Source organism: Pituophis catenifer, unplaced genomic scaffold (assembly GCF_029215685.1).
Source record: "Pituophis catenifer annectens isolate HBS135680 unplaced genomic scaffold, rPitCat1.0.hap2 SCAF_6, whole genome shotgun sequence".
NCBI classification, from domain to species: Eukaryota; Metazoa; Chordata; class Lepidosauria; order Squamata; family Colubridae; genus Pituophis; species Pituophis catenifer.
In genome coordinates, this window is record NW_027256886.1 from 25,156,173 (window position 1) to 25,169,202 (window position 13,030).

At 37.1% G+C, this 13,030-nt stretch overlaps 1 protein-coding gene across 4 annotated transcripts in view; it reads right to left on the reverse strand.

Moving 5' to 3' along the window:
• RNF13 (ring finger protein 13) overlaps positions 1-13,030 on the reverse strand; it is a 46,497-nt gene that overhangs the window by 2,514 nt on the left and 30,953 nt on the right. For all 4 annotated transcript variants that reach the window (XM_070946202.1, XM_070946201.1, XM_070946203.1 and 1 more), the window contains one exon: positions 609-689. In XM_070946202.1, coding sequence (XP_070802303.1) covers positions 609-689 — 81 coding nt within the window. The remainder of the gene's footprint in view (positions 1-608; positions 690-13,030) is intronic.

Consider the following 13,030-nt stretch of genomic DNA (forward strand, 5'->3'; position numbering starts at 1 on the left):
GCCACTGATCTGTACTTTCAAACAACACTCATGACTTGGATCTCCTTGGATTATCATTTCAAAATGCAAACTGAAAATAGCATAATTGAGCTTTTAAAAGCTAACAAATGTGGACATGCTGTCTCAGACAAAGTTTACTCAGTCCAGCTATTCTATTAATCTCTTTGAGAAGGTACAAACTGTCAGCCAGTAGATAATTTTATAAATATGAATTTTGGATGCAATCATTTAATATTAATATTTAAAATGTCACCTGTTTCAACCCAAATATACAATCAAATCTAGGATATTGATACTGCTAATGCTGTCAAAATTCCTACAAATATAGGACTGTTTCTTCTCTCCTACATGCCACACCCCAACTTTATTATATTCTAAACTGTTTCTTGAAATAACACTAAGAAATGTCATTATATGTCTTTGCCCAAGATGGCTGGCAATTCTTGGAGATGTAATCAGAACAATTCTGTAGGAACCAGCCTTCTTAATTTAATCAAAACAACTGTATTTACAAATATACAACATTTGGTTCCTTGTCTATAAGAAGCAAAATCTTGTATCCCTCACCAAAACAAGAGTTCAGTAAATAATCCAATGTAGCTACTTACCATGAGAACAAGGAAGAATTCTGAGTTTATCTCCATCCTCATATTCATCCAGGCAAATGGCACAAACATCATATTCATCTCCTGAAGCAGAGAAGTTTTGAATGAAAGAGACAGTACAGAAACAGAAGTAAGAGTATGTAGCAGAATCCATACCCTGGAGACATTTATTCAGAGTGCCTTTAGGTGGCTGGTTGAGATCTAAGCCATTGTAAGTAAAGTGAGTCATCTAGAATTTACTGGATTACAGTTCATTGCCTTCAACCACTATATCAAACTGGCTAGTATTAGCATTTAAATAGTTATATTAAGAACTCAGAACATCTGCTATGCAAAAGGTATATGGATAGTCCTTGACTTATGACTGATCATTTAATGACTGTTCTGAGTTACCATGGCAGGAAGAATGCTTTATGGCTTATAAAACACTTTTAGCTGTTGTAAAATATTGCATATGTGTTGTTTCCCCCCTCCCCCAATCACCTGACCACATTTGGGGCATTTGGCAACCAACACACACTCATGACTGATTGCAGCATTCCGTGCGCATGTAATTGCTATCTGCAACTTTTTTTGCATGTCTCTTAATAAAAAACCCTATTCAGGAGAATGGATTCACATTTACCCATATGAGTCTCTTAATTACTGGCATAAAAGGGGTAGTAAAATTAGGTCCAGTCTTTTGGGTCCCTTAAAACAGTCATGATTTACAACCAAAAATCTGGTCCCAACTGCAGTCTTAAATCAAGGACCACCTGTAGCTCAATGGAAAAATAGCTGCTATTCCTTGTATCTTTTGATGGTTTTAGATTAAGATTTGTGTCTGAAAACCTGAAGAACTGCTGCCAGTTTAAACAGTTTACTAGATCACTAAAAAGGGACAATTATAAGAATATGAACAAATTTATAATTATTTTAAAACTTGCCATATTGTATCTCTAGATAAATGAGAACTGAAAGCTAAGCAGGATCAGAGCTGGTTAGTACTTGAATCAGATACCACCAAAAATCACAAGACTGTAAACCAGTCATAGAAATTAAAAAAACATCCAAGGAGGCATCTATATATACTCCATGTTGCTCTCACCAAAAGCAAAATAGACATGCCTTATATTCCCCTTGAGCAGAGTTTACTTCAAAAAAATTCACTTTATCCAACAGCCTCCTTTTGCCTTAAATGTTTAGCTAATTTCTGCTGTTTCATAATATTGTAACTTCTCCCATATGTTAAAATGCTTCCTATGAACCCAGCCAATTGCACAAATGACAGGAGTACCTTAGCATTTTATAGAATTCTAATACTTAGTGTAATAGAATGGCAGCTTTAATACAAGAATAAATGGAGCACTTTTGGTGAAAGATATTTCAGGAAGTATGGAGCGTCAATCAAGAAGCTCCCTGCAACTTCTTACGCCAAAGCTATCTTTTCCTAGCGGGGTACTGCAAAAGCCCAGGAAAGACAAAGTGCCAAACTGTTTACAGCACCATCAAAGTATGTTTACTTTTAAAAAATAAATCTTTATTCAGCTAAAATAAAAGCATTTGCTCTCTTTGAGTCGCCTTCAAGTCAGTTTTTTTTTGACTCCTAGCGATGGCCTAGATGAGTCTCTGCAGTTTTCTTGGCAAGGTTTTTCAGAAGTGCCTTGCCTCCTTCCTAGGGCTGAGAGAAAATGACTGGCCCAAGGTCACACATCTGTCTTTGCGTCTAAGGCAGGACTAGAACTAATAGTTCCTGCCTTAACAACTACATCAAGATGGCTCTCTGCAAATGATATTTAAGGGAGGGGGGGAAATCTCCCTCCAAATAGCTGTGTTTTTTTTTTTTTATGGAGGAATGTGGCATAAAAATTGAAAAAGAAAGAATTAAGGTTGGCCAAGAATCTAAGAAGCATTTCAATTTTTCATTTGCTGTGGCTGAAGATTCTGGCCAGATTTCCAAAGCAATTCCCAAAAAGGAATATAGAGAATTCTAGTCTTTAGGGCACTAAAAAGACACTGTTGTCAGATTTGCTTTCAGGCGATACAGGTTTGCTGCCATCCGCAGTATTGTTCTGCTAACAGACTACAGGGCCATCCCAAGTGCCAGAAATTTCATTATCTAGGCAGCTAAGTGACTTTGTTGAGGGAGTAAATTGACAACTGAATCTGCAGTTGTCATTAAGCCAGGAGGGTGAGCTCACCATATAGAAAACAAACATGACTCAAAATGATATTGGCAGGTTGGAACAATGAGCTGTATCTAGTGTAAGCTTTAAATGAGCTATCAAAAATTAAAAATGGAACCCAGACTATAGTTGAATTCATGAGCAGGGTGGCCATATAAACTGATTTAATAAACAATTGGACTAAATGAATACATATTTACATGGGGTCTCGACAACACAGATGGTCTTCACTTAACAACCACTTATCTATAACTGTTTGAACTTATGATGGTGTTGAATGAAGTTCCGGTCATCACAGCATCCTGTGGTCATATGATTGCCATTTATGATCTTCACTGCTGGCTTCTGACAAGCAGTCAATGAGAAAGACAACAAGAAGTTGCAAATGGCATGTGATGTTATGCTTAACAATGTCTTGGTATTTGCTTAATAATGGCAATTGGGAATGCCAGAATTTCTGTTGCTAGACTTTCATGTGATATCACACTTTACAACCATATTGTTTAACCCTGAAAATTCCAGTCCCAATTACTTTTGTTAACCGAGGTCCACCGGTAGATATGAAAATGATTTAAGATATTCCAAACAGAACATGAGGTGACTCTGTTATTAATTTTTGTCGATTAGTGCAATCACAGACTGTATTTCATGGGAAACAGTTATCCAACTATAATTTGTTAATCAGACTTCAGTCAGAGAAATATGTCAAATTTACCACACTGAAAGAAAGATGCTGATAAATTGAAACATGTCACAAAGAGGAACCTTGATGAGCAGTCTGGAAAACAAGCCCAATGAAGACTCAGAAAGATGTGGATAACTCCCGGCATCTTAGCTCTAAGATGTTAATTCGCCTTTGTTGTTACAGAGGACAGGACTAGAATCAGTAGATTAAAATTGTAATAAACAGATCTAGCAAAACATTAGAAGTACTGTATTAAGGAGGAAAAGAGCCGCAACTAATGAGACTAAAGAGTTATAATCAGAGGCAGGGTGGCTATTTCTCCGTAGAATGAGTAATCTAATTATTAAGATATTTGCATCCCACCAGAAGCACAGCAGAAACTGTAGTGCAAGTATACATATAGAAAAAAAAAGGTTCACCAAAATGAAGGCCGATAACAATTCACAGACTTTCTCATCCTAAATACTAACAATGCTCGAGTTCCCTCGTCTCATTACTGTGAGATAACTGTCAGGACATTTCCCTGTTCCACCTACCACGAAAGCTAGTTTTTATGCCATACAAAAAGTCTCAGTGTTGGCAAGATACAGCCTAGAACTTGTTGGCTCAGATTTAACACAAAAATTCAGTTGGGAGATGAAAGAATCCCTCTCTTTTTTTCTAAAAAGTTTCACTAATTATTAGTCTCATCTGAATGCAAAGAAAAGCATAAAGTTTGCAGGCAATCAGAATGTGTTATAGTTGAAAGAAAATGAAGGAATGCCTAACACCAAATTAGATTCCTTCAAATCTGCCATCTAAATATGAAATAAAGAAGCAGAAATAGTTAATCCTTCAGTTCAGTGTCAACATGGTTTGACCAGCTATAATTGGTGCTAATGGATTTTGCATTAGTGCCCTGGGAAATCTTATCTTCAACAAATGGCAATTCTGGCTCCTCCCTTGCCAAATACAGTATCACAAAGAGCTAATTCTGAACTAGGTTTTCTAAGGTACAACTTTTTCATGCCGGGAACCACGGGGATTACCTAGGCTTGCTTTGTTTAGATGCCGTCGTTCTCATAGCAATGCCTCTGATTAAAGAAGCTTACAACCCTTTTTGTGTTCCATTTTTCCACAATCACGTTTTTTTTCCTCTGGGAGGTTAGTATACACAATTTTATAAGCAACTTAGTTGGTATTTTAGCACTGACAACTGAACTATTAACAGGAGAGTAAGTTCTGTCTTTACGCTTCCCAATTAAATCTGTTGGGGAAAAAACCTAAAGACTTGTTTTTTAAATTAAGTACCGTATTTTTCAAATTACTTTGAAAAATACGGTACTTAATTTAAAAAACAAGTCTTTAGGTTTTTTCCCCAACAGATTTAATTGGGAAGCGTAAACACAGAACTTACTCTCCTGTTAATAGTTCAAGACACACCCTTTTCTACAAAAAAAAAAAGAGGATGAAAATCTGGGTGCATCTTATACTCTGAATGTAGCCCCGCCCAACTTCTCAAACAGAGGTTTCAGAGGCTGAAAAAAGGCTGATCCACCTGCCAATCAGCTTTTTTATTATTTTCCTCCCCAAAAACTAAGGTGCGTCTTATACTCCGGTGTGTTTTATACTCTGAAAAATACATTTCATGTAAGTCTGCAAATACTGTGAAGTGGCACGAAATTTGGCTAACTACACGTACAAGAGAAAAAAAATGCTTCACATACCATAGGCAATTAGGTCTGTAAGCATCCAAAAAGCATTATAATTAAGATTATAAAGTACCAATATTATTCTTGTAGCTCTTTTACATACAATGTAATCAATGTATTTTCACAGTAAGTATAAGCAGCATTAATGTGAAAGTGTTAATTGAGAATTTATATTTCTAAGCTGGGAATGGTAGAAATGTGCAAGTAATGTCAAACAAGATGACCATTAGTTTAGTGCAATAGAAATCAAGTTATATTTGAACTAGGGTGTTACACTTTGTGACATACCCTGCAGTTTGCTGAAACATAAATTATAAGGGGTATCTATAAATCCTTAAGTAGTTATTTAGCTTCCATTTTTCAGGCAATTATTTCTGTAAAGTAATAATAGCATCTGCTCTGCCCTTCTAAATCAGATAAATTGAAGAATTATAGTGTATATAGCCATTACTTGAAAAACAATTATCATCATGTTATTAGAATGCTTGTTTCAAAGCGCTTAAAACATTTCCTGAACTTGCATTATTCTGTACAGCAATATGACAGGTGGCCTCTCTTGCCTTTTACACCTGGAGTGTTATCTTTCCAGTTTTTCTGCCTGGATCAGGACAGAACCAGGAGCCAGTTATGGTCCTACTGCTATTGGTTAAGCATAATAGCAACAGCAATGACACTTATATACCGCTTCACAGTGCTATACAGTCCTCTTAAGCAGTTTACAGAGTCAGCATATTGCCCCCAACAGTCTGGCTCCTCATTTTTCCGATCTTGAAGAATGAAAAACTGAGTCAACCTTGAGCTGGTTAGGATTGAATTCCTTGCTATGGGCAGAGTTTGTCTGCAATTCTGCATTCTAACTATTGCGCTACCATAGCTAATAAAATCATCTGAAGGGTAGGGATTTGGAGCAAAGCAGCAGGCATTTAAAGAACACAGGAGCCTTTGAGGGAGCTTCTCTAGAACTTATGAGCATCAGGAAAAGACCTAAGCAGGGAGGAGGGGAAAAAATCAGGAATTGCTACAAGGAAGTCATGTGTTAATGCTTCTGCTGCCAGTGCTGTGTGTCTGACTGTTTGCTTGCTTCTGAGGCAAAGTATACTTTCATTCCCATTGGGGGAGGAAGGAGAGGAAGGTGATGTTTTATGGGTTTTATTTTTTTTAATGCTATAAGGCTAAGCTGACCATGTTACCATGTTATGGTATCCATGTTACCATGAATGAGTTGGAAAGTCATATAAATTTGTTTAATTATTATTCAATGAATGAAAATAATAAAGTATGGATAATTGATGTGATAATACAATGCAAGACAAAGAATTGGGCATTTCAAAGTATCATGAACTTAAAACTGAAGTATTATGGCATAAACCAGCTATGGTAGTTCAGTGGTTAGCGGCACACTGGGTGGCATACTAAAAACACTGGGTGGCATTTAGAAAACCTGTGCGCTGAGAAAATTTCCATCTGTCAATTTCAAAAGGCCACACTACTTGGATCTACACATATACAGTCAGGTCCATAAATATTGGGACATCGACACAATTCTAACATCTTTGGCTCTATACACCACCACAATGGAGTTGGAATGAAACAAACACAATGTGCGTTAACTGCAGACTGTCAGCTTTAATTTGAGGGTTTGTACATCCAACTCAGGTGAACGGTGTAGGACTTACAGCAGTTTGTATATGTGCCTCCCACTTGTTAAGGGACCAAAAGTAATGGGACAATTGGCTTCTCAGCTGTTCCATGGCCAGGTGTGTGATATTCCCTCATTACCCCAATTACAATGTGCAGATAAAAGGCCGAGAGTTCATTTCAAGTGTTCTATTTGCATTTGGAATCTGTTGCTGTCAACTCTCAAGATGAGATCCAAAGAGCTGTCACTATCAGTGAAGCAAGCCATCATTAGGCTGAAGAAACAAAACAAACCCATCAGAGAGATAGCAAGAACATTAGGCGTGGCCAAAACAACTGTTTGAAACATTCTCAAAAAGAAGGAATGCACCGGTGAGCTCAGCAACACCAAAAGACCTGGGAGACCATGGAAAACAAGTGTGGTGGATGACCGAAGAATTCTTTCCCTGGTGAAGAAAACACCCTTCACAATAGTTGGCCAGATCAAGAACACTCTCCAGGAGGTAGGTGTACGTGTGTCAAAGTCAACAGTCAAGAGAAGACTTTACCAGAGTGAATACAGAGGGTTCACCACAAGATGTAAACCATTGGTGAGCCTCAAAAACAGGAAGGCCAGATTAGAGTTTGCCAAACAACATCTAACAAAGCCTTCACAGTTCTGGAACAAGATCCTATGGACAGATGAGACCAAGATCAACTTTTACCAGAGTGATGGGAAGAGAAGAGTATGGAGAAGGAAAGGAACTGCTCATGATTCTAAGCATACCATCTCATCAGTGAAGCATGGTGGTGGTAGTGTCACGGCGTAGGCATGTATGGCTGCCAATGGAACTGGTTCTCTTGTATTTATTGATGATATGACTGCTGACAAAAGCAGCAGGATGAATTCTGAAGTGTTTCGGGCAATATTATCTGCTCACATTCAGCCAAATGCTGCAGAACTCATTGGACGGTGCTTCACAGTGCAGATGGACAATGACCCAAAGCATACTGCAAAAGCAACCAAAGAGTTTTTGAAGGGACAGAAGTGGAATGTTATGCAATGGCCAAGTCAATCACCTGACCTGAATCCCATTGAGCATGCATTTCACTTGCTGAAGACAAAACTGAAGGGAAAATGCCCCAAGAACAAGCAGGAACTGAAGACAGTTGCAGTAGAGGCCTGGCAGAGCATCACCAGGGATGAAACCCAGCGTCTGGTGATGTCTATGTGTTCCAGACTTCAGGCTGTGATTGACTGCAAAGGATTTTCAACCAAGTATTAAGAAGGGAAAGTTTGATTTATGATTATTATTCTGTCCCATTACTTTTGGTCCCTTAACAAGTGGGAGGCACATATGCAAACTGCTGTAAGTCGTACACCGTTCACCTGAGTTGGATGTACATACCCTCAAATTAAAGCTGACAGTCTGCAGTTAACGCACATTGTGTTTGTTTCATTCCAACTCCATTGTGGTGGTGAATAGAGCCAAAGATGTTAGAATTGTGTCGATGTCCCAATATTTATGGACCTGACTGTACATCGATATATTATGACATCCAAGGATCTTGGGAAGAACTCAAGGTGAATGAAGGCCAACACCAATTAAAGAACTGGCAGCTGTGACTGTTGTGAACAGATAATATTTACAAGTGATTCTTGCAACTGGAGTTACACAGAAAATACATCAAACAAGATCAAGAAGAAGTTAGCTGTATGTAAATCAGGTAATCCTTGCTTAATGACTCTTTGGCTTAGAGAGTGTTTGAGGTTACAACGGACCCCCAGAAAGATACTTACAGTCCAGATTCAGAGTTCAAATATCCAGCCTCCAATGTGGTCATATAAGTACATTTTTGGTGCTCAGCAACCAGTCCGCATTTATGCATTTATGACCATTTGTAGCATCCCATGGTCACAGGAATGCAATTTATAATATTTTTTGCCAGAAATTGACATTTACTTCTGCTCTCTAGCCAAAAACACCCACTGTGAATAACTGGTTCACTTAATGACTCTGGGGTTTGCTTAACAACCATGATGTTCATTAACAATTGTGGCAGTCACTTAATGAGCAACACAAAATATGTAGTAAAATCAAGTCAGTCACATGATGACCACTTAATGACTGACATGACTTATGATTGTAATTCTGGTCTTAATTACAATCGCAAATTGAGGGCTAACTGTATTAGTTAAAAATACCGGAGTCCAGAAAGTATCTTACACTTAACTTAGATTGTAATGTGAAAACAAAAAAATATTCACCCCCAAATTCAAAATCTCCTTCAAACCTTGAAAGATAGATGACTTCAAACCTTGAAAGATAGATGAAAGATAGATGACAGTAAATTCTACTGCTAATTCTATTATTCACCACCAAAATGAAAAGCTCTGTTTTACAGACTCCATTAATAATGGATTCAATGTAACACTCACCCTTAATCAAATATTTATAACTGTTCCAGCTGCCTGTAGCTCTAAACAATAATCTGGCAGTGATTTTGAATTCAAATAGACTGGATGTTATACATTAAATGTTGTATATTGGAAAGTCCATGTATAATTAACAAGTATTAGCAATTATTAAAAATAATTTCAATTAAAAATACAGTACAATTCAATAATTTACAAATCTCCAGGAAAAAGGTTTTCTTAGTTTGTGTCCTGGGATTTTCAGCTGGCAGATTTTTTTAAATACAGCCAGTGGATGTGTTAATGGAAACAGCAAACTCAACAGCTTACATAAACCTGAAAGGAGCATCCTAACAAGAACAGTTATTCCCACCCACCTAAAATTTGATCCGATCAATTGCAGCAAAAGAAAAGGACCAGGTAACTCTTTCTGAAAGTCATTTTAAAAATGAAATTATACCATTCTAAATCTACACCAAAGAAACACACTACTACTCCCAATGCCGGGGTGGGGGGTGTGGTGGGGTGGGAGGGAGGGAGGCAGGGGGGAGAGGGGGGGAGGCATTTATAGTTTTCTATCTGTCCAAAAAGTTAATGTCTCTTGAGCTGCCCTGGAAGTAAAGAATTAGGTCTGGTTTAGGGGCTGTACCTAGTCATCTATTTACTTGGACAATCAAATGATGTCATCTACTCTATATGAGAATGCTTTTCTCCATGCCATGGGGAAGAGGTTTTTCCTTGTTTTGTCTCGTATAGGCAGAAACAATCCTTGTATTACCAATTTAAGACTTGGTGCAAGTCCCATCTTGCTCTATAGCAAAGGTCTCTAAACTTTGCAACTTTAAGACTTCTGGACTTCAATTACTTCAATTCCCATAATTCTTCAGCCAGCAAAGTCAGTGGGGAAGCTGGCAAGAAAAGTTGCGAAGTTTACAGTCCCCTGTTCTACAGCGAGGAAAGGGAAAAGTAGCCACAACAAGCTTCCTTTCCAGCAGTCTAGATGGTTCCCTACAAGGGCAGCTCTGCAATTTTTTCTTTTTCAGCAGCCAAAGCAGCAGGCACACAAAGGCTGATTAGATAGTAGTTGCATTTAATTACAACTTGGTGAGAATGATTCTTCAGTTGTCCGGGACTATTTCCTTCTTTATAATACGAAACAAATTGCCACAGCTAAATAATATACATTTATAGAGAAAACTACCTAAACTGCTGCATTACAAAATGTACAGTTACAGAAAGGAAGCTGTAACGTGCAAATTAGTTCCATTTGTGCGGTTGCTTCTATTAAAAGTAATTAAATGAAGGCCAGAAAAATTAATATGTATATGTAAATTATACCACTATAAACATAAATAAATAAAAAATACCAAAATTTTGAATGATGCTAACTAGAGATTTGAAAAACAGTTTGGCATAGAACTCTAGAGTGGTCTCTATAGCAACTTTAGTGTCCATGGGCATTGACTCTAATTTATGTCCACTTTGTAAGGACAGAAAGGTAGAATTATCTCCAAAGAATATCAATAGAGACTTCTCCATTGACTGCCAAAGGCTCCCATTTTAACTGCCCTCTGAAAGGAATATAGCATGGTGCCTCTCTAAATTAGGACATGAAGTAGCAGCGTAAGAAGTCAACAAACAGCAGCTATTTAAATGTTTGATAATGTGAGTTCACGGGCACTTTTCAACTTAAAGTTGCAATGAAACAAACAACACGTGATTACATTAAACAGGTACAATTTTTATCTCACTAGGGCACTATAAACAAAGGTAGCATATGTATATGTATACTATGAATTAAATGCAATGTAAGAATTCAATGCAACTGGGACAGCAGGAATTGCCATTGCTAAGCAGTGCAGTCATACTTTAAATTAGCGACAGAAATTCCAATTCCAATTGTCATGGTAATTGAAGGCTAACTGTACACTAAACTGACCTCATAATTGAGAGCTACTAATACTGCATAGGATTACTGTGGCTGTATACAATCTTAATCTAGTTTATTGTCTTTGGTGTAAATTTTCTCTATGCAAACTCAGTAGTTGTACATCTTACAGAAAAGACCAAGCTAATCTTACAGTTAATGTATAGTCTTAATAGTTGCCACTCCATTTTTCTCTTGGAAGTTATCCTGAAATCCTGCCTATATTTTTAATGCTTGTGTTCTTTCCTCCATTTTGCTGTAGCTACTTAAAGTTAAAGGGAATATTAACGTTCACTCATTTTAAAAGAGACTTTTGATTCTATTTATTTCTTGTAAGATTAGTCTCCTTACATAAAAGTAGAGGTAGTTACCCTTACCACAGGCCTATAAAGTCAGAAGAGGTGGTATTGTGCCATTCATTTTCTTTTATCATTCCTCCCCTTTTCCTTGTTCCCAGGTGATGGGAGCTCTATCTCTTTTATATGCTGGGTCATGTGGAGGAGAACAGGTAAAGGTATCATTCTGGAAGACAGGAAGTGGCTATGAGAATTGCCAAGCTGCCATCCTGACTCAGGAATTGGACCTAGGATGTGTAAGGCTCAGTTCTGCTACTGTACATATGTATTTGTTGAAAAGGGGAAAGGAGAAGGGGGGGGAAGGAAAGGGAAGAAAAAGGAAACATTAGCCTGTTTCATAATCCTTTATAGTTCATTTTAAGCCCAGTGAAATAAAACTATTCAGCAAATATCACTCAGCTTTCCATAGTGAATTTCATTATCTTAGAAGAAATTAATTTTGCACATCATGTCAAATGCACTTTTCAACCAAATAACTGCTTTCCAGTAGTACTACTGACCATATCATGAATAATGCAAGATATTTATCAAGGGAAAACAACATGCAGGCTGAAGTTTTGCCTTGAACTCATATAATGCCTTATATATTCTTTCTGTTGATAGTGGCATTATGCAGTTATAGCTCTGTTTATAAGCTGCAACAAATGGTCCCCTGAATTATGCCATGTTGTAGAGCAAAAACCCTCAAAAACTAACATCCTCACTCCTCCCTGAACAGTACACAATGAAGAAAAATTACAAAATACAATGAGAAAATTCAGTTCAAGCACATGTCAAAGGAAAGATCCTATTCAGTTTTTTTAATGAATGATTTCTGACAACTTAATACAGTATACACTTTCTCAATAAGATGTTCTTCAGATATGTGGAAGCATATTCTTTGAAACTGCTGGCATACTAGCTGGAAATTCTGCAAATCAGAATCCCAAACAGTTGTCAAAGCACTGGGGGAAAACAGATACAGCGTATACAGCAGGCTTATTTTCTCTTTGACAGCAAACATCAAAAACCTTAATGTCCTGAGTAGAAGATACCATTCTGTACTTGAAATGCAGAAGAACTACTTTATTTCTTCTATGAGCTGTTATTGCACGACTGCTGACAAATAACTGCTTTTGTAAGCTATTTATATGATTCATATAATGTAGGAGGGCAAATTTCATTGAATTAAGCTGTTCTAAGCCATAGAATAAAGAAAAATCCATTATCTTCTTTCTTGAAATTATAATATTTATCTTGAAACATTTTTATGTTTTATTTGTGGTATATTTACATCCTGCTTTCTTACATCATGGAGGTACATTCTAAGTAATTATTAAAGAGACTTAATCAATTCCAGTAATACATCAAAGACTCATTAGTTTGTAAATCAAAAATTCAGATTACTAGCAGATCTTCACACTGGCTACAAAGGACTATTTTAGTGCTCCTGTTAGTTGGTGGTTTAAATAGAAAGCTTGGAGATTAAATACAGAATGTAGAATATAATAAACTGTTCCCACTGGAAAATAAAAAAAAGACTATTTTTTGCTGATTTGTGCCTCTCCCAGCTGCCCACCAAAGTGCTT